The following is a 16,697-nucleotide window of genomic DNA, read 5'->3' on the forward strand; positions in this document are numbered from 1 at the left end:
TCGAGAAATGTTAATGGCTTTTTCCCTGCCACTTGTTAACTTCATTAACTGAAATGAAAAAAGATTTCTAAGATCATGAAAAGTTTCACTCCCCATTTCACAAGTTTCCATAATATTTTAGTTACCATGCATCCCTCTTGGCGTTATAAGCCTTCGGAGGGAGTGGCCTAATTTCAATTAACACAATAAGCACTTGGCAGATGAATTTGAAATCCACGAAACAAAATATACAAGTCGATAATGTAATAGAAAATACATAATAATATAATGTGATTATATAAGCAAGCAAATCTGATTTTGGGTTCTGAACAAAACCCAGATATATTACGCGCCAAAAATGTCTTCTGATTGTCTAAACAAAACTGTGTCACTCGGCTTACACAGAAACATTGGACAGAAGTTTGTAACTTAATTTTCAATGATAACGTAAGAAAAAGAAAACCTAGAACAAACTGAATGCATCATGAAATCAAGCTCCAACAATTTCAGTGGGTTCCTCTGCCACTATTTCATCAGCAGGTCTGTCTACCTTGGCACCAACATCCTCTGAGTAATCTCCATGAACCTACAAGGACCAAAAAGCAGAGGCATCAAACCAATCCACCAAACATGGGAGCACATCATTTATTTGTGAGACATGTTATTTGGAAAAGATTGACCAATCATCAGTTCAATAAAGGAAATGAAGATAATAGAAAGAAACAAAAGTGTGCTATATTTCTGTTCAAGTTTACATAATAACGCATCATAAGGAAATTGGTTTTATCTTTTAAACAGAACAATCATAGAATATACTAGAACTAAAAAAGAAACATCAGATGAAATTATGCGCCAGCTGATCCTTCTATTCAAGCAAAGAATGCATGAACCTAGTGCAACAGTACGAATAACTAAGAGCATGTTTGGTTTACAATTAGCACAATTACCTAGCATGCAATAATAATTACTTCTTAAAATAACAAGCATTGGGTTATCTTCTAATGGAAAACCAAACTCAGACTGGGCAACCAAGTTTAGGTAACAGAAAATATTTTTCATGAGGCATGATTGAGAAAAAAATCAAAAGAACTTTATTATCAAAAAATTACCTCCATCAGTTTCCCAAGATCAAACTTAGGGGCTTTCAGGATCTTGACTTTACGAACAAACACATTCTGCAGAGGGTAAATACTAGATGTCGCCTTCTCAATCTCTTTTCCAATAATCTCAGGAATAAACTTGCGGACCAACTCCTTCAAATCACAGGATGTTGCCTGGTTGGTCATGATCTCCCTCATCTTCCTACGAATCTGAAAAGATAAAGGTGTAATTTTAATTACTAATATGCAATATTATATAAAAAAACACAACATACTTTACAGTTAAAAGCCACTAATTTCTTCTCGTTATTATATATATATGCACTTCATTTGGAGAAGTGCAACTAGGAGCATGTGTTAAGGATACCGTATTGACTTTGTACCACAAGTTTCTGAATGGAAAATTAACGAGATTGTTAGTAAACAGAAGTAGCATCTAACTACCAAACATTAGTCCACATACCTGTCTAATCTGGCTTGATTGTGCATAGCAGGTTCTCTTCACTTGGTTAGCTCTTCTCTTGGTAAATCCAATGCAAAACATCCTCAATGTGTAGTTATCAGTTGTCTTCACATCCACATGGGCTTCAATTAGAGTTTGCCATTTTCGCACCAATGACCTCAGCTTGTCAGTTGTGAAATCCATTCCCTAGAAATTCAAAGAATAAAACAAAAATTCAAAATTGATGAGTATAATAATGCAATACAATATTACAATCAAAAGAAGCTTCATGCATCACCCATCATACCCAGAAATTTGTCAGGACATTCTTCCCTTGCACATCTTCAGCTCTCAACCTAATCTTCTTGAATGCATGATCCTCATCCCCTTGAAGATCAGCCAAGGAGACCTCAAACACTCTATGTTTAAGTCCTTCAGAAGCAATCTGTCATTTGAAAGAACCAGTCTAAATAAGCATACAAAGTTCATATCACCAAATCACACACCATAAAACCCATGAAAATAGGCAACTTGGAAGATTCTTAAACCCTCGTTCTCCCATTGAAACAAAATGCATTAAGCACACACTTCAAAACAAATATTATTTTTTCCCATATAACATAGAGATCTGACGAGAAAAGCAAACCTCAAAGAGGTAGCTACCATTCTGTTTAGCTTCTCTAAGTTCACTTAGTACATCAAAAACCAAAAAAATCAGTCATTCCAAGAAACGCATTAAAACAGCAAAATGAAAGCAAGCATTTATAATAGATGCAATTCAAAAATCAGAACACAAGTCGAAGCTATATCAAAACAAATTTCTGATTTTGAAGACCCATACAACAGACCCACAACACAAAACCAACAAATTCACAATAAAAAAAGGAAAAATCCCAATTCTCTGTTGAATATTCGACAAACAATACCTTGGTACCCTGCGTACGAGAGACGAGGGTTTTGCCAACATTTTTCACTTGAAAAAGAGAAGGGGCCTTAATGTCATACCAATCCTTCTTGGCAAAGGGATCAGCTCTGCACATTCATACAAAAACCAACAAAACCACTGAATTTTGAATGATAACGCAAAAACACAAATGAAACAGAATAAAGGGGAATAGAAACGGAAGATACTAACGCCTTCTTCTTGCCACCCTTTTTCCCTTTGGAGATGCGCTTGTTCTTTCCGACGGCCATGGCTCACTGTTTGTTTGCGGTGCGAATAACAGCAGCTGCGGATGATGACAGCAACAATGGCACCCAAAAAACCCCAAACCCTAACCTCTTATATACCTCTCTCTCTTTATCTTCCGTGTGAATAATTTAGGGTTTTTCTGATTCCAACATTGCATGGGCCTGGACCTCGGCCCTAAATCATGGACCTCATCAGAAGATTGTAAGGTCCGTTTAGGAAAGCCTATTTTAAATTAAAATTTATTGTTCTAAAGATCACTTTCTGACCCAAAAGTAAAAAAAGTTACACACGGAAAGTAATCATTCGCAGTTATAAGGTACATAAATTTTTCAAAAAAAAAGGGTACACAAATTGTTTGTAATTTTTAGGGTTTCAGTTTTGCTGTAATACAAATTTCAATAGCCACCACAAAGCAAATTAGAAGACACAAATCTCCGTGGAAAACACTTTGCTTTGCTACAATGGATTTAAAAATAAAAAGTCCCTGAGCAATCTTTGTGTTATGCTGAAATCATTGGACCCCACAACAAACGCAAGAATGTTGCTTCCTACAGTTTTACTATTGTTTTCTCAGACGTCCCATTTGCATTCTGGACTGGATTTTATAAAATGCAACCGGACGCAGCGAGAAAACAATTGTAAAAGTGCAAGAAAGTTTTAGCCCAAACACAAGTCAGAGTCCAATCATGCTTAAGCCCAACATCACGAACATTGTAATTTCCATCAGGCCCGAAAACATTACTCTACCGGAGATTCTATTTGCACATTTTTTATTTATCTTATATCCAAATAGTAATATTTTTCACTAAATTACAATTTTGTTCTCCTCCTATTTCCAAAAAACAACCACTAAGATAATTAGATTTATTATTTAATTTTTTTAAATACTATTTTAAAACTATCATTTATTAAGTATTATTAATTTTTTTAGTTATAAAATTTATAAATTAAAATAAAATATTTAATAATTAAATATATTTAATATTTAATTCTACATGTATTTATTTTTATTATAAATTTTACTTTAACATAAATTAATCAATTATTATATATAAAAATTTGTTCTTATTAGATTATAGTTTTAAAAAATTACATAAACTAATATATAGATTATATAGAAAAATATTTTATGAAATTTATACAAAACGAAAATTTAAAATAATATTTAAATAATCTAAAAAATTAAAAATTAAAAATGTATTGCTTTTTATAATTAAAATATTTTTTTATTATTTATATATGAAAATAAATTTACATTATTTTTATAAATTATATAAAATAATTTATATAAATAATTTACATATTAGTTTATGTAATTTTTTATTTAAATAATGTATATTAAAAAACTTATATACTAAATAATTTTTTATAGTTAAAATGAAAATATTAACATGTAATTTTCCTAAGTATTAAATATTAAATTTTTATTAATTTATATAATTAGAATAAAAATAATTGACATATTGAAATAAATTTATGTAATTTGTATAATTTACATATTAATTGATGTAATTATATTGATTTATATGATTATAGTAAAAATAATATGTATATTAAAATCAATTTATAAAATAATTTTTGTAAAAAAATTATATATTAATTTATGAAATTTAATTATAAATTGGTAAAATAAAAATAAAATATGTAAATTATTCAAAATAAAATTATATAAAATTGTATAAAATAAAATTTAAAGAATTTATATATTTAATATTTTTCAATTTTTAATTTTTTATAATTCAAAAAAATTAGTATTTAGTGACTAATGATACATAAAAAATAGTATTTTTAAAATTAACTAAATAAAATAAGTGTCTTAGTGATTTATTATATTATTTTTGTAGACTAAATGTATGATTTAGAAATAAAAAGAATAAAAATTAAAAAATTAAAATTATAGAGGAATTAAAATTACCATTTAGTCTTTTGTTTAGTTTGATTTCCATTTTATCATTTCATAAATTAAATGGGTCTTTCTTCCCAAAATCTGTTGATTCAAACATGGCTTATTGGCTTTAAAGGCCAACAACTGCCAAACAAAAAGCATTTATTATGTGAAAATTTCAAATTGACTAAATTAACCACGTTCTAGTCAAATCATCACTCTCGGTTTGAATCGAAATGAAAATGAAAATAAAAAATAAAAACAAAAGAGAAAATAAAAACAAAAGAGAAAATAAAAAGAATTTTAGTTTATTTATATAAGAGAAATATATAAAAATCAAATTAATAAAAGGAGAAGAAGCAATTTTTTTCTCAAATAAAAAAAATGCTCTGATAAATAAAGAATAAAAAAGTAAGAATAAGAGATAGAGTAAGAGATATACTTGCTGATAAAAAAAGAAAGAGCAAGAGATATACTTGAAAATGAAAAGGCGTTAATTTTTCAAAAGTAGCCTTTTCAATAAACTAATTTTATTACAAGTGTAAAAATAAATAATTTAAAAATAAAAATGTTAATAATATTGCAAACTTCTAAAATGATAAATAAATAATAAAAAATTATTCGGAAGCATTATTTAAAAAAATAATACAAATTATAACTTTCTAATTAAATCTCCAAGCCACATGACATGCAGTCACTTATTTGTAAACGTCAACAATATATAGTAAAACTTTACAAAACTGGATTAGTATATTCTCAATCAGTTCTATTACATCACTTTTGATCATTATAGGAAATAACTTAATTACATTCGTATTCATTATCTTTATATCTTTATTAACTCTTAAAAATGTAGTAATGGATTCAAACTTCAAATAGCCCGGGGTAAGTATAAAACTATAATATAATAAGAGTAGCAAGAATAACATATTCCTGAAAAACACAAAAAGGAAGAAAGTGACTTATTATGCATTTCTAATTAAGGGGAAAACAAGGTTTAGAAATATTAGTGTTGGTCTGAGTATTTGGCTGACCAAGTTTTAGAATTATTTGACAATCGAGATTGAATTCAAATTATGTCATATTTGAATTAGTTCGCTTAACTATATATAAAAGAAACATTGACAATTACTAGTGGTAAACTGATAAGGACTCCCCATCCGACATTTATAAGATAGAGATAAATCATTGTTATTGACTAGGCAAGGGATGAATTTGTTTTGAATAGCAAAGCAATAAGCTATTTAGTACAAAGAAATCTTGCATGAAAATTATGATGAAAGATATATATAGCCACTTGCTATTAACAAACATAACCGGTAAAGTAAAAAAAAAAAAAAAAAGTAAGAAAGTAACAGAACTCTGACCTAGTTTCTTCGTCGAACTTCTTTCGTTTAAAATTTTCATACTATAAATCAATTTCCACACAGCAAAAGTACTCGTAGTTAAAATGATGGTTTGGAGATCCCAATCACGAATATCCGATCCTCCTCACATCGTTTTCAACAAATTTCCCTTGATATTTATTATTACATCAATGAACAAACATGAAAAAGGTAACAATCGAATTCAACTTTTCCTTCCCACTTATGCAGAAAAATTAGATACTACTGATAGCCCTTTTTCTTTTAAGAAAATATTTTCGTTAATAACTAGAGAATATATATGTCACGACCCATAACATCCCAAATGTTCTCAAACCAAACCAAACCTCTTTTAAAAAATATTTTCGTTAGTAACTAGAGAATATTTTCAAATGAATAGTGGAAATAGCTCATTTCCACACTTTTTTTTTAATTATTTTTACAAGGTAAACTTATGACCAAAAATGAAAACTAATTGTAATCATAATCACCAAGCTAATCTTCACATCCCCAAAAAATAAAGAAACAAACTCATCAGCAAAAACTAAATTAAATATTACAAACTTATGTTTCTCATGGCTCCTCAGGGATAGTGGTGGTAAGATGCTGGTGGTGGCGGTGGCGGTGGTGGAGGCGGAGGCGGAGGGGGAGGTGGAGGTGAAGGGGGTGGTGGCGGCGGCGATGCACAACCAAAGGCACTACAATGAACAGGATGTGCATAAAAAGCCTTACACTCATCAGGTGACTTTTGCAACGGCCTATAAGGAATACAATTCTTGGTATCATCCTTCTCCTTCAACTTGAGACATACTGGAGACTCACTGCAGAAGTAGTTATAAGAGTACGTGAAATTCTCCAACCTCGGCAACATGCAAACACTCTCAGGAATCTCACCAGACAACATGTTATGCGCCACATTCAGCTGCTCCAACCTCTTCATTCTTCCCAAAGACTCAGGCAATTCTCCAACCAACTTGTTGAAGCTCACATCAAACACAGTCACCTTGTCCAAATCCCCTATCTCACTAGGCAAACACCCCGTTAAGCCACTGTTGGTGATGATAATCTCGTTAAGGGTACCTTTCATTTTAACCAAACTCAAAGGAAGACACCCTTTTAGGTCATTGTTTGCAAACACAACAACAGAGACAGGACTGTTCCCCAAGTTCTCGGGCAAAGAGAATTGGAAATTGTTGTTATTGATGAAGAGTGCATCGAGTTTGACGTCGAAGAGGCGCGAGGGAACGTTGCCGTGGAAGTTGTTGAATCTGATATCCAAGTATTTTAAGTTAGGGATGCAAAGAACAACCTCGGGGAATGGTCCCGAGAATTGGTTGTTGCTGATGTCAAGTTCATGGAGGAGGTGGAGTTTGTCGAAGCTGTTGGGAAGAGAACCACAGAAGCGATTGGAGTTTATGTGAAAAAGTGATAGGTCAGTTAAGAGGCCAAGTTCTTCTGGCAATGAACCAGATATGGTGGCATGGTTTAGGTCAACTCCAGCAACTGTGTAGATGTGAGGGTCATCTAGGGCAGGTGCACAGTATATGCCAGTGTAGTTGCAAACATTGGGGCCACACCAGTTTAAGGTGAAGTTTTTGGGGTCTGAGGTGATTTTGTATTTCCATGCTTGGAGTGCTGTGTAAGCTTTGGTGAGTCTTGGGTTTAATGGGGGAAGAGGGGAAGAAGGGTCTTGTTGTGAAGGGTTGATGATGGAGATGAGAAAGGCAAGGAATAGTACAATATTAAGATAATGGCCTTCTCTATTGGGAGAATGAGAGGCCATTAATAATGATGATGCGTTTTATTTGTTTTTGTTGTTGTTGTTGTTTACTAGTGATTCTATGTCATGGGATGGAGCTTGGATTTATATATATATACATCAAGGTGTAAGGGAAATTTCGGAAGTTTGGTGAGATGCAAATTGACGTTACTCTCATAAAATAATGGGACATTGTTTTGGTTGGACATTTACACGGACTACTACATGACATCTAAATTCTAAACTGCTTTTGATAATTATGACTTTTATTTTGAAATCGATAATGGCTAGTATAACTTAGACATAAACATTGTTGCTTTCTATAATTTAATTTCTAATTCAATCTCCCCCTAGCTATTTCTAGGTACATTATTTTCTTACTTTTATGTTAAAAAAAAGTTTGTTTCCTAATGCTTACAATTTATTTTATATTCAACTCGATCAAGTTAGTCCTAAATTAGGTTCAAAAGGCGGCATATTCATCATTGACAAAAATCCTGTTCAGTTTAATTCTTCAAAAAAGATTCAAAAGGCTTTTGTGCTAGTTTCTCCCTCTTTCATGAAAGTTCTCAAATTGAATTTAAATTTTAGCTATACGAATGGTTTCAGGACGTGTCTTTATTTTTTTAAGCTCTTTTTTATATGATTTTTTTAGTTTTTTTTATATTAATTAGTAATTTTAGTTCTTGAAAAATTAGTAAACAGTTTATTTTAAACATTAGTTATATCAAGTTTTGTCCTTTTTTTTTATCGTGATCCATTTTTACTTTTATGTAACTTATGTTTGTCCTTGTTTTTCATTTTTTTTTTAAAATTTATTAGATGAGCAGAATTCATAAATTATTATAAATCTTTTGATATTATTTTTTATTTCCCATATAAAAAAGAAATATTATTATGACTTTTTCAATGCACCCACATATATTAGTATGATTATGATCCAAGTTCGTTTCAGCAAAAAACTATAATCCTAGTTCAAGATGCTAGAATCAAAGTATTACTTGTTCCTTTCTTATTCTGTATACACTTTTTTTTTAATAGTATATCATGGCAAATTGGCAATGAACTGGCATGCATTGTAAAATATAGCAAGTACTGATGTTTGCTGGTGGATGGAAGGAATTTGGTGGCTGATCTCACCCAAAACACGGTTTTTACCATGTTTATTCCCTTTGACTATAAAACTAGCCATTAATAAATTGAATCTCCGCTTGCATTGTATTGACCTAGCAAATGGGCCGGGCATATTTCCACATTGGCTGTGAGATAAACTATTTGCTAAGAAATTTCCGGATTAAGTTATATTATAATTATATAATCAATTTATTGTTATGTTATCTGGAGTAATCCATTAAAGTGTAAACAATTTAGTTTAGATTCTAAATTCAAAGCCCATATGTACAACAACAACTTGCTGCTGTAAAAAAAAATGAACAACATGCTTCCCAAAAGCAATAGATAGTGATTAATTTTATTCCTGTTATTATAAATAAATAGGCCTATGAGGCTAAGAAAATATATGTAAAGGATAACTAAACTTAAAATTAAAGAAGCGCTCTATCTAATAAATATTTCTTATATAGTACTGATCTTAAAAATGTCATTTTGTTTTTCCATTTAAATAAAGAAAAGAATTTAACTTTTTCAAGGTGAGAAGAAAATTGAGTAAATAAAGTTCTCACATTCTCACGTTACACGTAATCTCATTCATTTTAGAAAAATCAAATAAAAAAGGTTTTTTTGCGTTATAAATGACATTCTTAATTAATGGTCATTATTTTGTGCATATGAAAAACATATCTGATAGAAACCCCGCATGATACAGTGAATGTGTACCGAAAGTCAACAAATGTTTATGCTGTGTCTGAAAGCAAAACTATGAGGTTGATAGGTTAGAACTGATTAGATCGTTTTTACGTTCAATTAGCACTCTCCAATTCCATGTCCCTATTGTTCAAGTACCTTTCAGTCTTTTCATTTCTTCCTTCAGCAAGTTAGAGTTAGAGTAATATATACTTGCTAATTGCTACATTTGTTGCCTTGTTATATTCAATGTGACCACTTCATGTAATTCAAGTGACATAAATAGAGGTGTCGTTTACTAAAATTTTGTATAGCTCAATTTATTTCAAAATCATAGTGAAACTAATGAAATCAAGTCTTCATAATGAGTTAGACTTAAGACGGTAGAGTATGTAATAAGATACAATATCCGAATAAAATTTAGCTACATGGTCTATTATAGCATGCTTGAAATTTAAGGGGGGAAAACTAATCTATAAGGAAATCATTTTCTCGTGATATGAAACCCGTTTAATTAATTTTATCCCACTTGTAATATGAAACTTATCATAAAGGATATAGAGAGCCACTCAAAGTCAAACAACACAAGATAGCCAAGGAAGGTATCATATCACTTCTCATCGTTTTATTTTATTAAAAATCAAGGGCTCAGAAGAAAAAAGATAAACACTAATAATGAACCAACTATACATCAGTACATCATACTGACATTTATATAATAATTTGTACAATAGGAAGATTGCACTGCTATATACGTATGTTTGTTTGTTTTTTTGCTACAGGGGAAACGGAACGACAAAGCTAAGGCACTACAACCCGAGGAAAAGAGACACTCCGGGCATGCTATATACATATGTTAAATTGCCGTCCATATATAATCTCAAAATAATATTTTTCTTAAATATATTTTTATCATTAAAAATGTCACCTTTTTAATCCCTATAAAAAATTATTTTCTTAAGTTCTTGTATTTTTAATGTGATTTTTGTCACTCTCCAGGACCCATTTTTTAAGTGTATGATAACAAAAGAGGCCAGAGTATAAAGCGTAACCATGTTATTGTTTAGTGATACTTAGATATCATGGTAGACTATATATATAAAGTATTTGTATTTTTTTGCAAAATACAAGAGATAATTACAAGGGCACAATAAAAAAGATGGTGTATAGTGCCGTAGGTTTTCTAGAATGTTGCTTCCCCGAAGTCAATGTACCATAACAGAACGACTTAGACTAAGTAAAACACAGACAGCACGATGTCAGCTATATCACTAAGTCTTCGTATTAAAAATTTCCAATTAAAAACATGACAATAAACAATTTATAAGTGAAAGAATTTTATAAAATCATGATAAACGGGTATGGAAGTTTGAGGCAGATTGATATATCATATATGGGTTCGGTAAACATAAATAAAGTAGTCGTTGTCCAATCGAGTAGGTGAAAAATTGAATGGGAAAAGCGAAAACTAAGTCTAAGATGGGAAGTGAATACCGTAGGATGAAAAGGCTTCGATAATTTCCATTGTTAACTTTTTTTTCTTTTGACAATTTTTATACATTATTAGTTGGTAGATAGCATAAGAATCTTTCAACTCACTTTTATTTTTATACACGAGAATTGCCATCAAAATCTTTAGAGCATAGTATATATAAAGTTATACACTTTTTTTTTTGACGATTAAAGTTATAAACTTATACTGCACTCTATTAACAACTACATAGCGTTTTTCTTATATAACTAAGTAAGAAAAGATGCTCCTACCCCTAGAATAATCTAACATATATAATTGATGGGCCACAAGGGATGGCTTTAGGCGATAGAATGGATCTGCTTTGGAATGGTCACAAGATTATAGTTTCTTGTTCTTTGATTCGAGACAATGAAAGGGATAGGAAGAGCACTTCAGATCAGCAAGAAACATAACATTTTGTAATGTTTCCATTCATGCGTTTCATGCCACCTGCCATTATATACGTGATTCCAGATTTTCTAAAACCTTAGAAAACTGGATTGAGGTGTAGTTCATGCAGTGTGAGTGTAAATTTTAACTGAATAGCTATTTATAATAATCTTAATATGATCCATACCGATACGGTCTCGAGTAATAGAAGGAAAACATCAAAAAAGAATTTTAAATTATTAAGATAAAATTAAAGTCTATGGAACTTAAACGATTATCTAATATTAGAATGTTATTAAAAAATATGAAATTAACGGGAACGACCATTTGATAATTCATGCAATTTTTTTATAATGAAAATCCCTCAACTCCAGAGGATGTCCTCATATAAGTTGTAACTAATTTTTTACTACACTGCATATTCTTCGATCTGCAACAAAGACATTGCAGAATTTAGACGAGTCAGCGGCTTTTTTGTTAAACATGTGGCTAAATGTTTTGACTTTTTTTTATGTTTTAGAACAGATTGAGAATCCAAGCACATGACTTGAGCAAGGGAAGGTTAGGCAAGTGTTTTGACTATTGAGTCTTTTTACACTTGTTACACCACCTGCCTCGTAATTTCGATTTTGATTACATTTTCCCGTTTGTCTAATGTGTAAATAGATTTGACTGAGTTTCTTACATGCATTTCTTGAAGATGACGTGCTCATATAATTTATTCCATGAACTTGTGATGTACATGTAAATTAGACATTTACATTTGATTCAACTGTAAAGCTGCTTGTTGCCACAACCTATACTAATGTAAGATAAATCCATTTTTTATCAGTGGTCTTAGAGACTCTGATTCTCAATCAGCAATTTTCATGACTTCATCAAGCATGTTGGTAACTTGGTACCACTTGTATCAACTATCAATGCAATTAATGGCTGAGAAGTTGTTGTGTATTTATTAGGAGTTTCCCACCGCTATGCAGAGTGAAAATTAAAATAGAGGACAATCTGGTTCATTGCCATTGATATGCCAAAGTTAGTGCGGTAAATCAACATGGAAATTAGTTACTACATAACTATCTGGGTTTTAAAGACCAATGTATTAGCATTCGACGGCCTTTATGAATTGTTATTACGAGCATCATTACTCCCATTGGTAATATCTCACTTGGTAAAATTTATACAGACCAAAAGCCGTTACAGTGTTTTTATTACAAAGCAATCCACAAACATGGCAGACAACGAATAGAAGAAGAAACTCTACAATCATTGGACTTTAATAAATCCCTGGCAACAACTCTATATTGTAAAAGCAGAGTTATTATTTTGTTTTGAAATCTAAAAAGGAGAAAAACTCAGCAAACTGAAATTCTCAACTCTAGATTTTGGTGTTCTTGCAAAGTGGCTACTATTTGGTGTAGCACAAGGTGCACTCTCAGTAGTCAGTACCCATCTCCACGTGACTGCAGTCAAAGCAATCAACGAAAAAACATTGTCAGATCCAATAAACAATAATGTTACTAATTAAGTGATATGAAGACTATACACACATATATACTATTAAACAATAAACATGTTTACTCTTAATTATTGTTCTTGTTCATCTCTAGTATTCAATTTTTTTTATAAGAATTTATGCATGAGAGATGGTAAGTACTCACGCCATATGCAACAAGAGATCTGCAATAATTAGTGTTAGTGAGCACTGTACTTGTAGAGCCACACTCACTATCTTTGAGTGAAACTGCGGATCTATCGAGCTTTATTGACCAAGGATAATGGTAGTTATGGACAGTGGCACCCACATGTGAAGATGATCTCTGCATCCTCATTGGCCTTGGGACATTTCTTCCCTCAACTGAAGCTCTTCGCCGGCTTGGTTGCCTCTCGAATGAATCCGGTCTTTGTTTTGGTGCACTGTGTGACCTGACTTTAGCCCTTGATGATTCGGTGTTAGCCATGTAATTTGGAAACAAAGGGTAGTCATAGGACATGGATTCTGCATAAGCTGGCCTATGGAAAGCAAAAGGGTGCTTTGAATCTTCTGATCTTGACACTGCAGAGTAGAACTGAGGGTGAGGGCTGCTTTGTGCTGTGCTGAAACAGTCATCAAAATGACCACTGCAGGCTCTTGGACTCGACTCTGTCAATGCTGATGGAGCCGGTGATACCTTGTACTTTTCTTCTTTTGTGTAGGAACCATTTGTTGAATAATGTGTGGAAAATCTATTGTCATATTGTTCTTGATGTCCATGATGATACACACTGCTGCTTCTGGAGTTAACTTTTGATTCACAAACATCCATCTCTACAATCTTGATGTTGTCTTCCAAGCCTCTGTCCATTTCCTAGAAGCACAAAACCCATATTCCATATCAATGACATCATAACAACATTTGCTAGAGTGCTTTAAAATATAACTAAAAATGATATTTATTAATTTCTTTATCATGCTGAAAGATACTGCAAATAAACAAAAGATTTCACATCATCATGTATATTGTATATCACATCAATTCTGGAAATTTCATTTTCAACAATCATGCTACTATAAAAAAAGATAGCAGTTATGAAACTGACATTATATATATGCCTGAGCAAATCATCTTCGGCAGCATTTCTGTGCTTTTGATTGGCCTTTCCTTCTGACCCCATTTGGATCCTCTGAGCACGAGCTCTGGCTTGTGCTGTCACCAAAGCCTGCATGCATCTCAGTGTTGCCTTGGCCTGTTTTCTCACCAAGTGACCCCTTACTAGTGCCTGCAACTTCACTAATCCTCTTAGAGCACACAATGCTTTTTTTGCCTGTCATAGAAACATTGACACATATCATTTGACATACTCAAATATCAATACCATTCATTCCCTTGAGAATGAAAGACAAAACCAGATTCCCTAGAAAGTGAAATACCAAGTGAGAGCGAAAGGCAGATTGGATTTTAATGGCAGCAGCCTCTTCAATACTTTTGGATGTTGCATTGGAAGTAGAAGTCAAACGGATCACAGCAGCTACAGCCTGAGCAGCTGCCACTGCAGCATCAGCTGCTGCTGCAGTGGCTGCAGCCACAGCCATGACATGCTTCCTCTGCTCATTCTGAATATCAGTGTCAGTTTGCACTGTCTGTGAAGCAGTCACATTTGTTTCTACAAAATTCAATTCCTTGGAAGTTGTTGTTGGTGTGGTTGTGGCAGTAGTGGCAGTGGCTGAGGCTGATGATCTTCTAAAACTCCATCTCTTTTTCTCCTTTGGGGTTGAGGAAGTTGGAGTGGTTGAGTTTTCTGTTCCATTTGAAGAAGAATTCAGCTTGATTGTAGATTTCTCCTTTTCCTTGTCTTTCTTACCTGTTGTCAACAAGTTTCTAAGCCATTTGCCTGTCTTCCCCATCTCTTTCAAACACCACCTAGTAAGCTAATATTGGATACTAGCAAGTAGCAACAACTTAAAAGAAAGTAACAGAAAATGATTTGTATGTAGATCTCTTCATGTCTACATTTGTTAAGTTGCTTTCAACACTATGGCCCCCCTTATTAAAAATAGATAACGCTATTTGACAGCCTAAACTCACTGTCTCATCACATCTTTTCCGTACTAAATATTATCCACCATCTTTGAGAATATGTTACTTTTGGGGGTCTCTCTCTATGCCATGTAGTAACAAGGCCTGGTAGTGTAAATTTTTTTTTTTATTTGGTAACCATGTTATTGGTACAAAATATCCACCGATTTTGCGGATGACTAATCTATGTTGGGAACCTGGCTGGTCACTTTTATTGGAATTCTCCTCTCCCAACCACATTTTTTCCGTCCCACTCGAAGCCAAGATTTTGCTTAAGGGGACCAAATTCAGGACTACTTAGACCAACTTGTTGGTACCTGGTTGTGTGAAATAAAGCAAAGAGGAAGCTCCCCGTATAAGCCACTTGCCACAGTCTGGAGCACTAAGTAACTGTTACAGATTAAGATAACAAGATTCCTTACCCTCCAAAGTCTAAAGTGGAAAAGAATTTTCAGTTCCCATGCTGTCCCTATAGGTATGTAACCCTCTTCAGTGGCTATCAAGGGTGTTTTGGTGATTTCAGTGTCGGTTAATATGGAACGAGATGGATCAGAAACCATGTGATAATAGATCAAGAACATGTAGCATCCGTGTAAAATACTCATATATGGGTAGGAGAGTGTCCAGTTGAGGGTCATGAACTAAAGAAAGTTAAAAGACCTTACAGGATCCAATAATAAATGATTGAGTAGGGGTTCTGAGGATGTGCACGTGCCCATCTTATCCGTGTAGTTAAGACAGAAATAAATATTCTGGTGTTTGCTTTTGTTAACCACTTTTTCTACTTAATTCTATTTTGTTTGTTCTTTTCCCGGTTGGTCCTGCCCAATTTTGTGTACTGATACCAAGCCCTTGCAAGAAGTCATCTACCTTTTACATTTCCTATAACCAAAGGCTACATGGGTTCAAGAGCTTTTATGGTATATGTTGAGCAGAATGTGTTCATGGTTCCCTGCAAGATTGTTTAATGAACTTGGATAATTGCATAAATGAACTTAAACAAGCACTGTAACAGATTTTAAGTCGTCAAATCAAATTATTTTACAATTTCAGATTATGTGTGGGCCACTGACACCAACGTTTATTAAGCAGCTGAATTGGTTGGCTTAGGCGGTGACTAAATGTAGTGATGTGTTTGATCCATGTGTCAAAACTCTGTTAAGTAAGGAAGTATACCCTTACAGCTTATAATGGGTGGATTTTTCATATTGAGAAATTGATATAAGAAAGTGAAAATTCCATGTTGTGTTGTACAGAGATGAGGCATTATCCGCATCTTACTTGGCTAATGACATATATGCAGTAAATGAATGAATAAAATTATGATTAATGTTTGATAAATTTCATGCAAATAATGCATTCCAACAAAAGGTAACCAGTGGTTGCTTAATGCTTATACAAATACGTGAATATGAAATTAATAGGGCTATGCCCCATCTTACCCATCATAGACCGGTGATTTGCATGGTTTTCAATGACATCTTTTCATAAACAAACAACGAGTTGGCAGTCACATGGCATGCTTATATGCTCCCCATTTGTCTAGGTGTTCTGTTAGGGGAAACACCGCCTTGGGATTTGGCTCATTTCCTTCTATAATTCTCTACTTGATTCCTTAATCATCGTTTAGTTGAACAAATAAATTCACCTATGACTTTATCTATCCTTAATCCTTGAAAATTGCGAAGGACAATTGATAGGGCAGATATTTATTTA

The 16,697-nt window shown here is 32.7% G+C and overlaps 3 protein-coding genes across 4 annotated transcripts; all 3 read right to left on the reverse strand.

Moving 5' to 3' along the window:
• Nucleotides 1–228: 228 nt before the first annotated feature.
• Nucleotides 229–2,818, reverse strand: LOC114403901 (40S ribosomal protein S3a-like). The gene is made up of 6 exons (XM_028367127.1): nucleotides 2,657–2,818; nucleotides 2,448–2,553; nucleotides 1,829–1,966; nucleotides 1,543–1,728; nucleotides 1,089–1,289; nucleotides 229–565 (listed from the first exon to the last, which is right to left on the reverse strand). The coding sequence occupies exons 1-6, from the start codon at nucleotides 2,713–2,715 to the stop codon at nucleotides 470–472; spliced, it is 786 nt and encodes a 261-aa protein (XP_028222928.1). The 5' UTR covers nucleotides 2,716–2,818; the 3' UTR covers nucleotides 229–469.
• Nucleotides 2,819–6,347: 3,529 nt separating this feature from the next.
• Nucleotides 6,348–7,815, reverse strand: LOC114403898 (leucine-rich repeat extensin-like protein 6). The gene has a single exon (XM_028367123.1). The coding sequence runs from the start codon at nucleotides 7,743–7,745 to the stop codon at nucleotides 6,546–6,548; it is 1,200 nt and encodes a 399-aa protein (XP_028222924.1). The 5' UTR covers nucleotides 7,746–7,815; the 3' UTR covers nucleotides 6,348–6,545.
• Nucleotides 7,816–12,524: 4,709 nt separating this feature from the next.
• LOC114403894 (protein IQ-DOMAIN 14-like) lies at nucleotides 12,525–15,370 on the reverse strand. Of its 2 annotated transcripts, none has more exons than XM_028367118.1 (4): nucleotides 14,336–15,353; nucleotides 14,005–14,229; nucleotides 13,154–13,772; nucleotides 12,525–12,887 (listed from the first exon to the last, which is right to left on the reverse strand). In XM_028367118.1, the coding sequence occupies exons 1-4, from the start codon at nucleotides 14,807–14,809 to the stop codon at nucleotides 12,763–12,765; spliced, it is 1,443 nt and encodes a 480-aa protein (XP_028222919.1). In that variant the 5' UTR covers nucleotides 14,810–15,353; the 3' UTR covers nucleotides 12,525–12,762. The 2 variants fall into 2 exon arrangements, with proteins under 2 accessions (XP_028222919.1, XP_028222920.1); XM_028367119.1 differs by having other exon boundaries at nucleotides 12,627–12,887; nucleotides 13,086–13,772; nucleotides 14,336–15,370.
• Nucleotides 15,371–16,697: the final 1,327 nt, after the last annotated feature.

This window comes from Glycine soja, chromosome 20 (genome assembly GCF_004193775.1).
Source record: "Glycine soja cultivar W05 chromosome 20, ASM419377v2, whole genome shotgun sequence".
NCBI lineage: Eukaryota > Viridiplantae > Streptophyta > Magnoliopsida > Fabales > Fabaceae > Glycine > Glycine soja.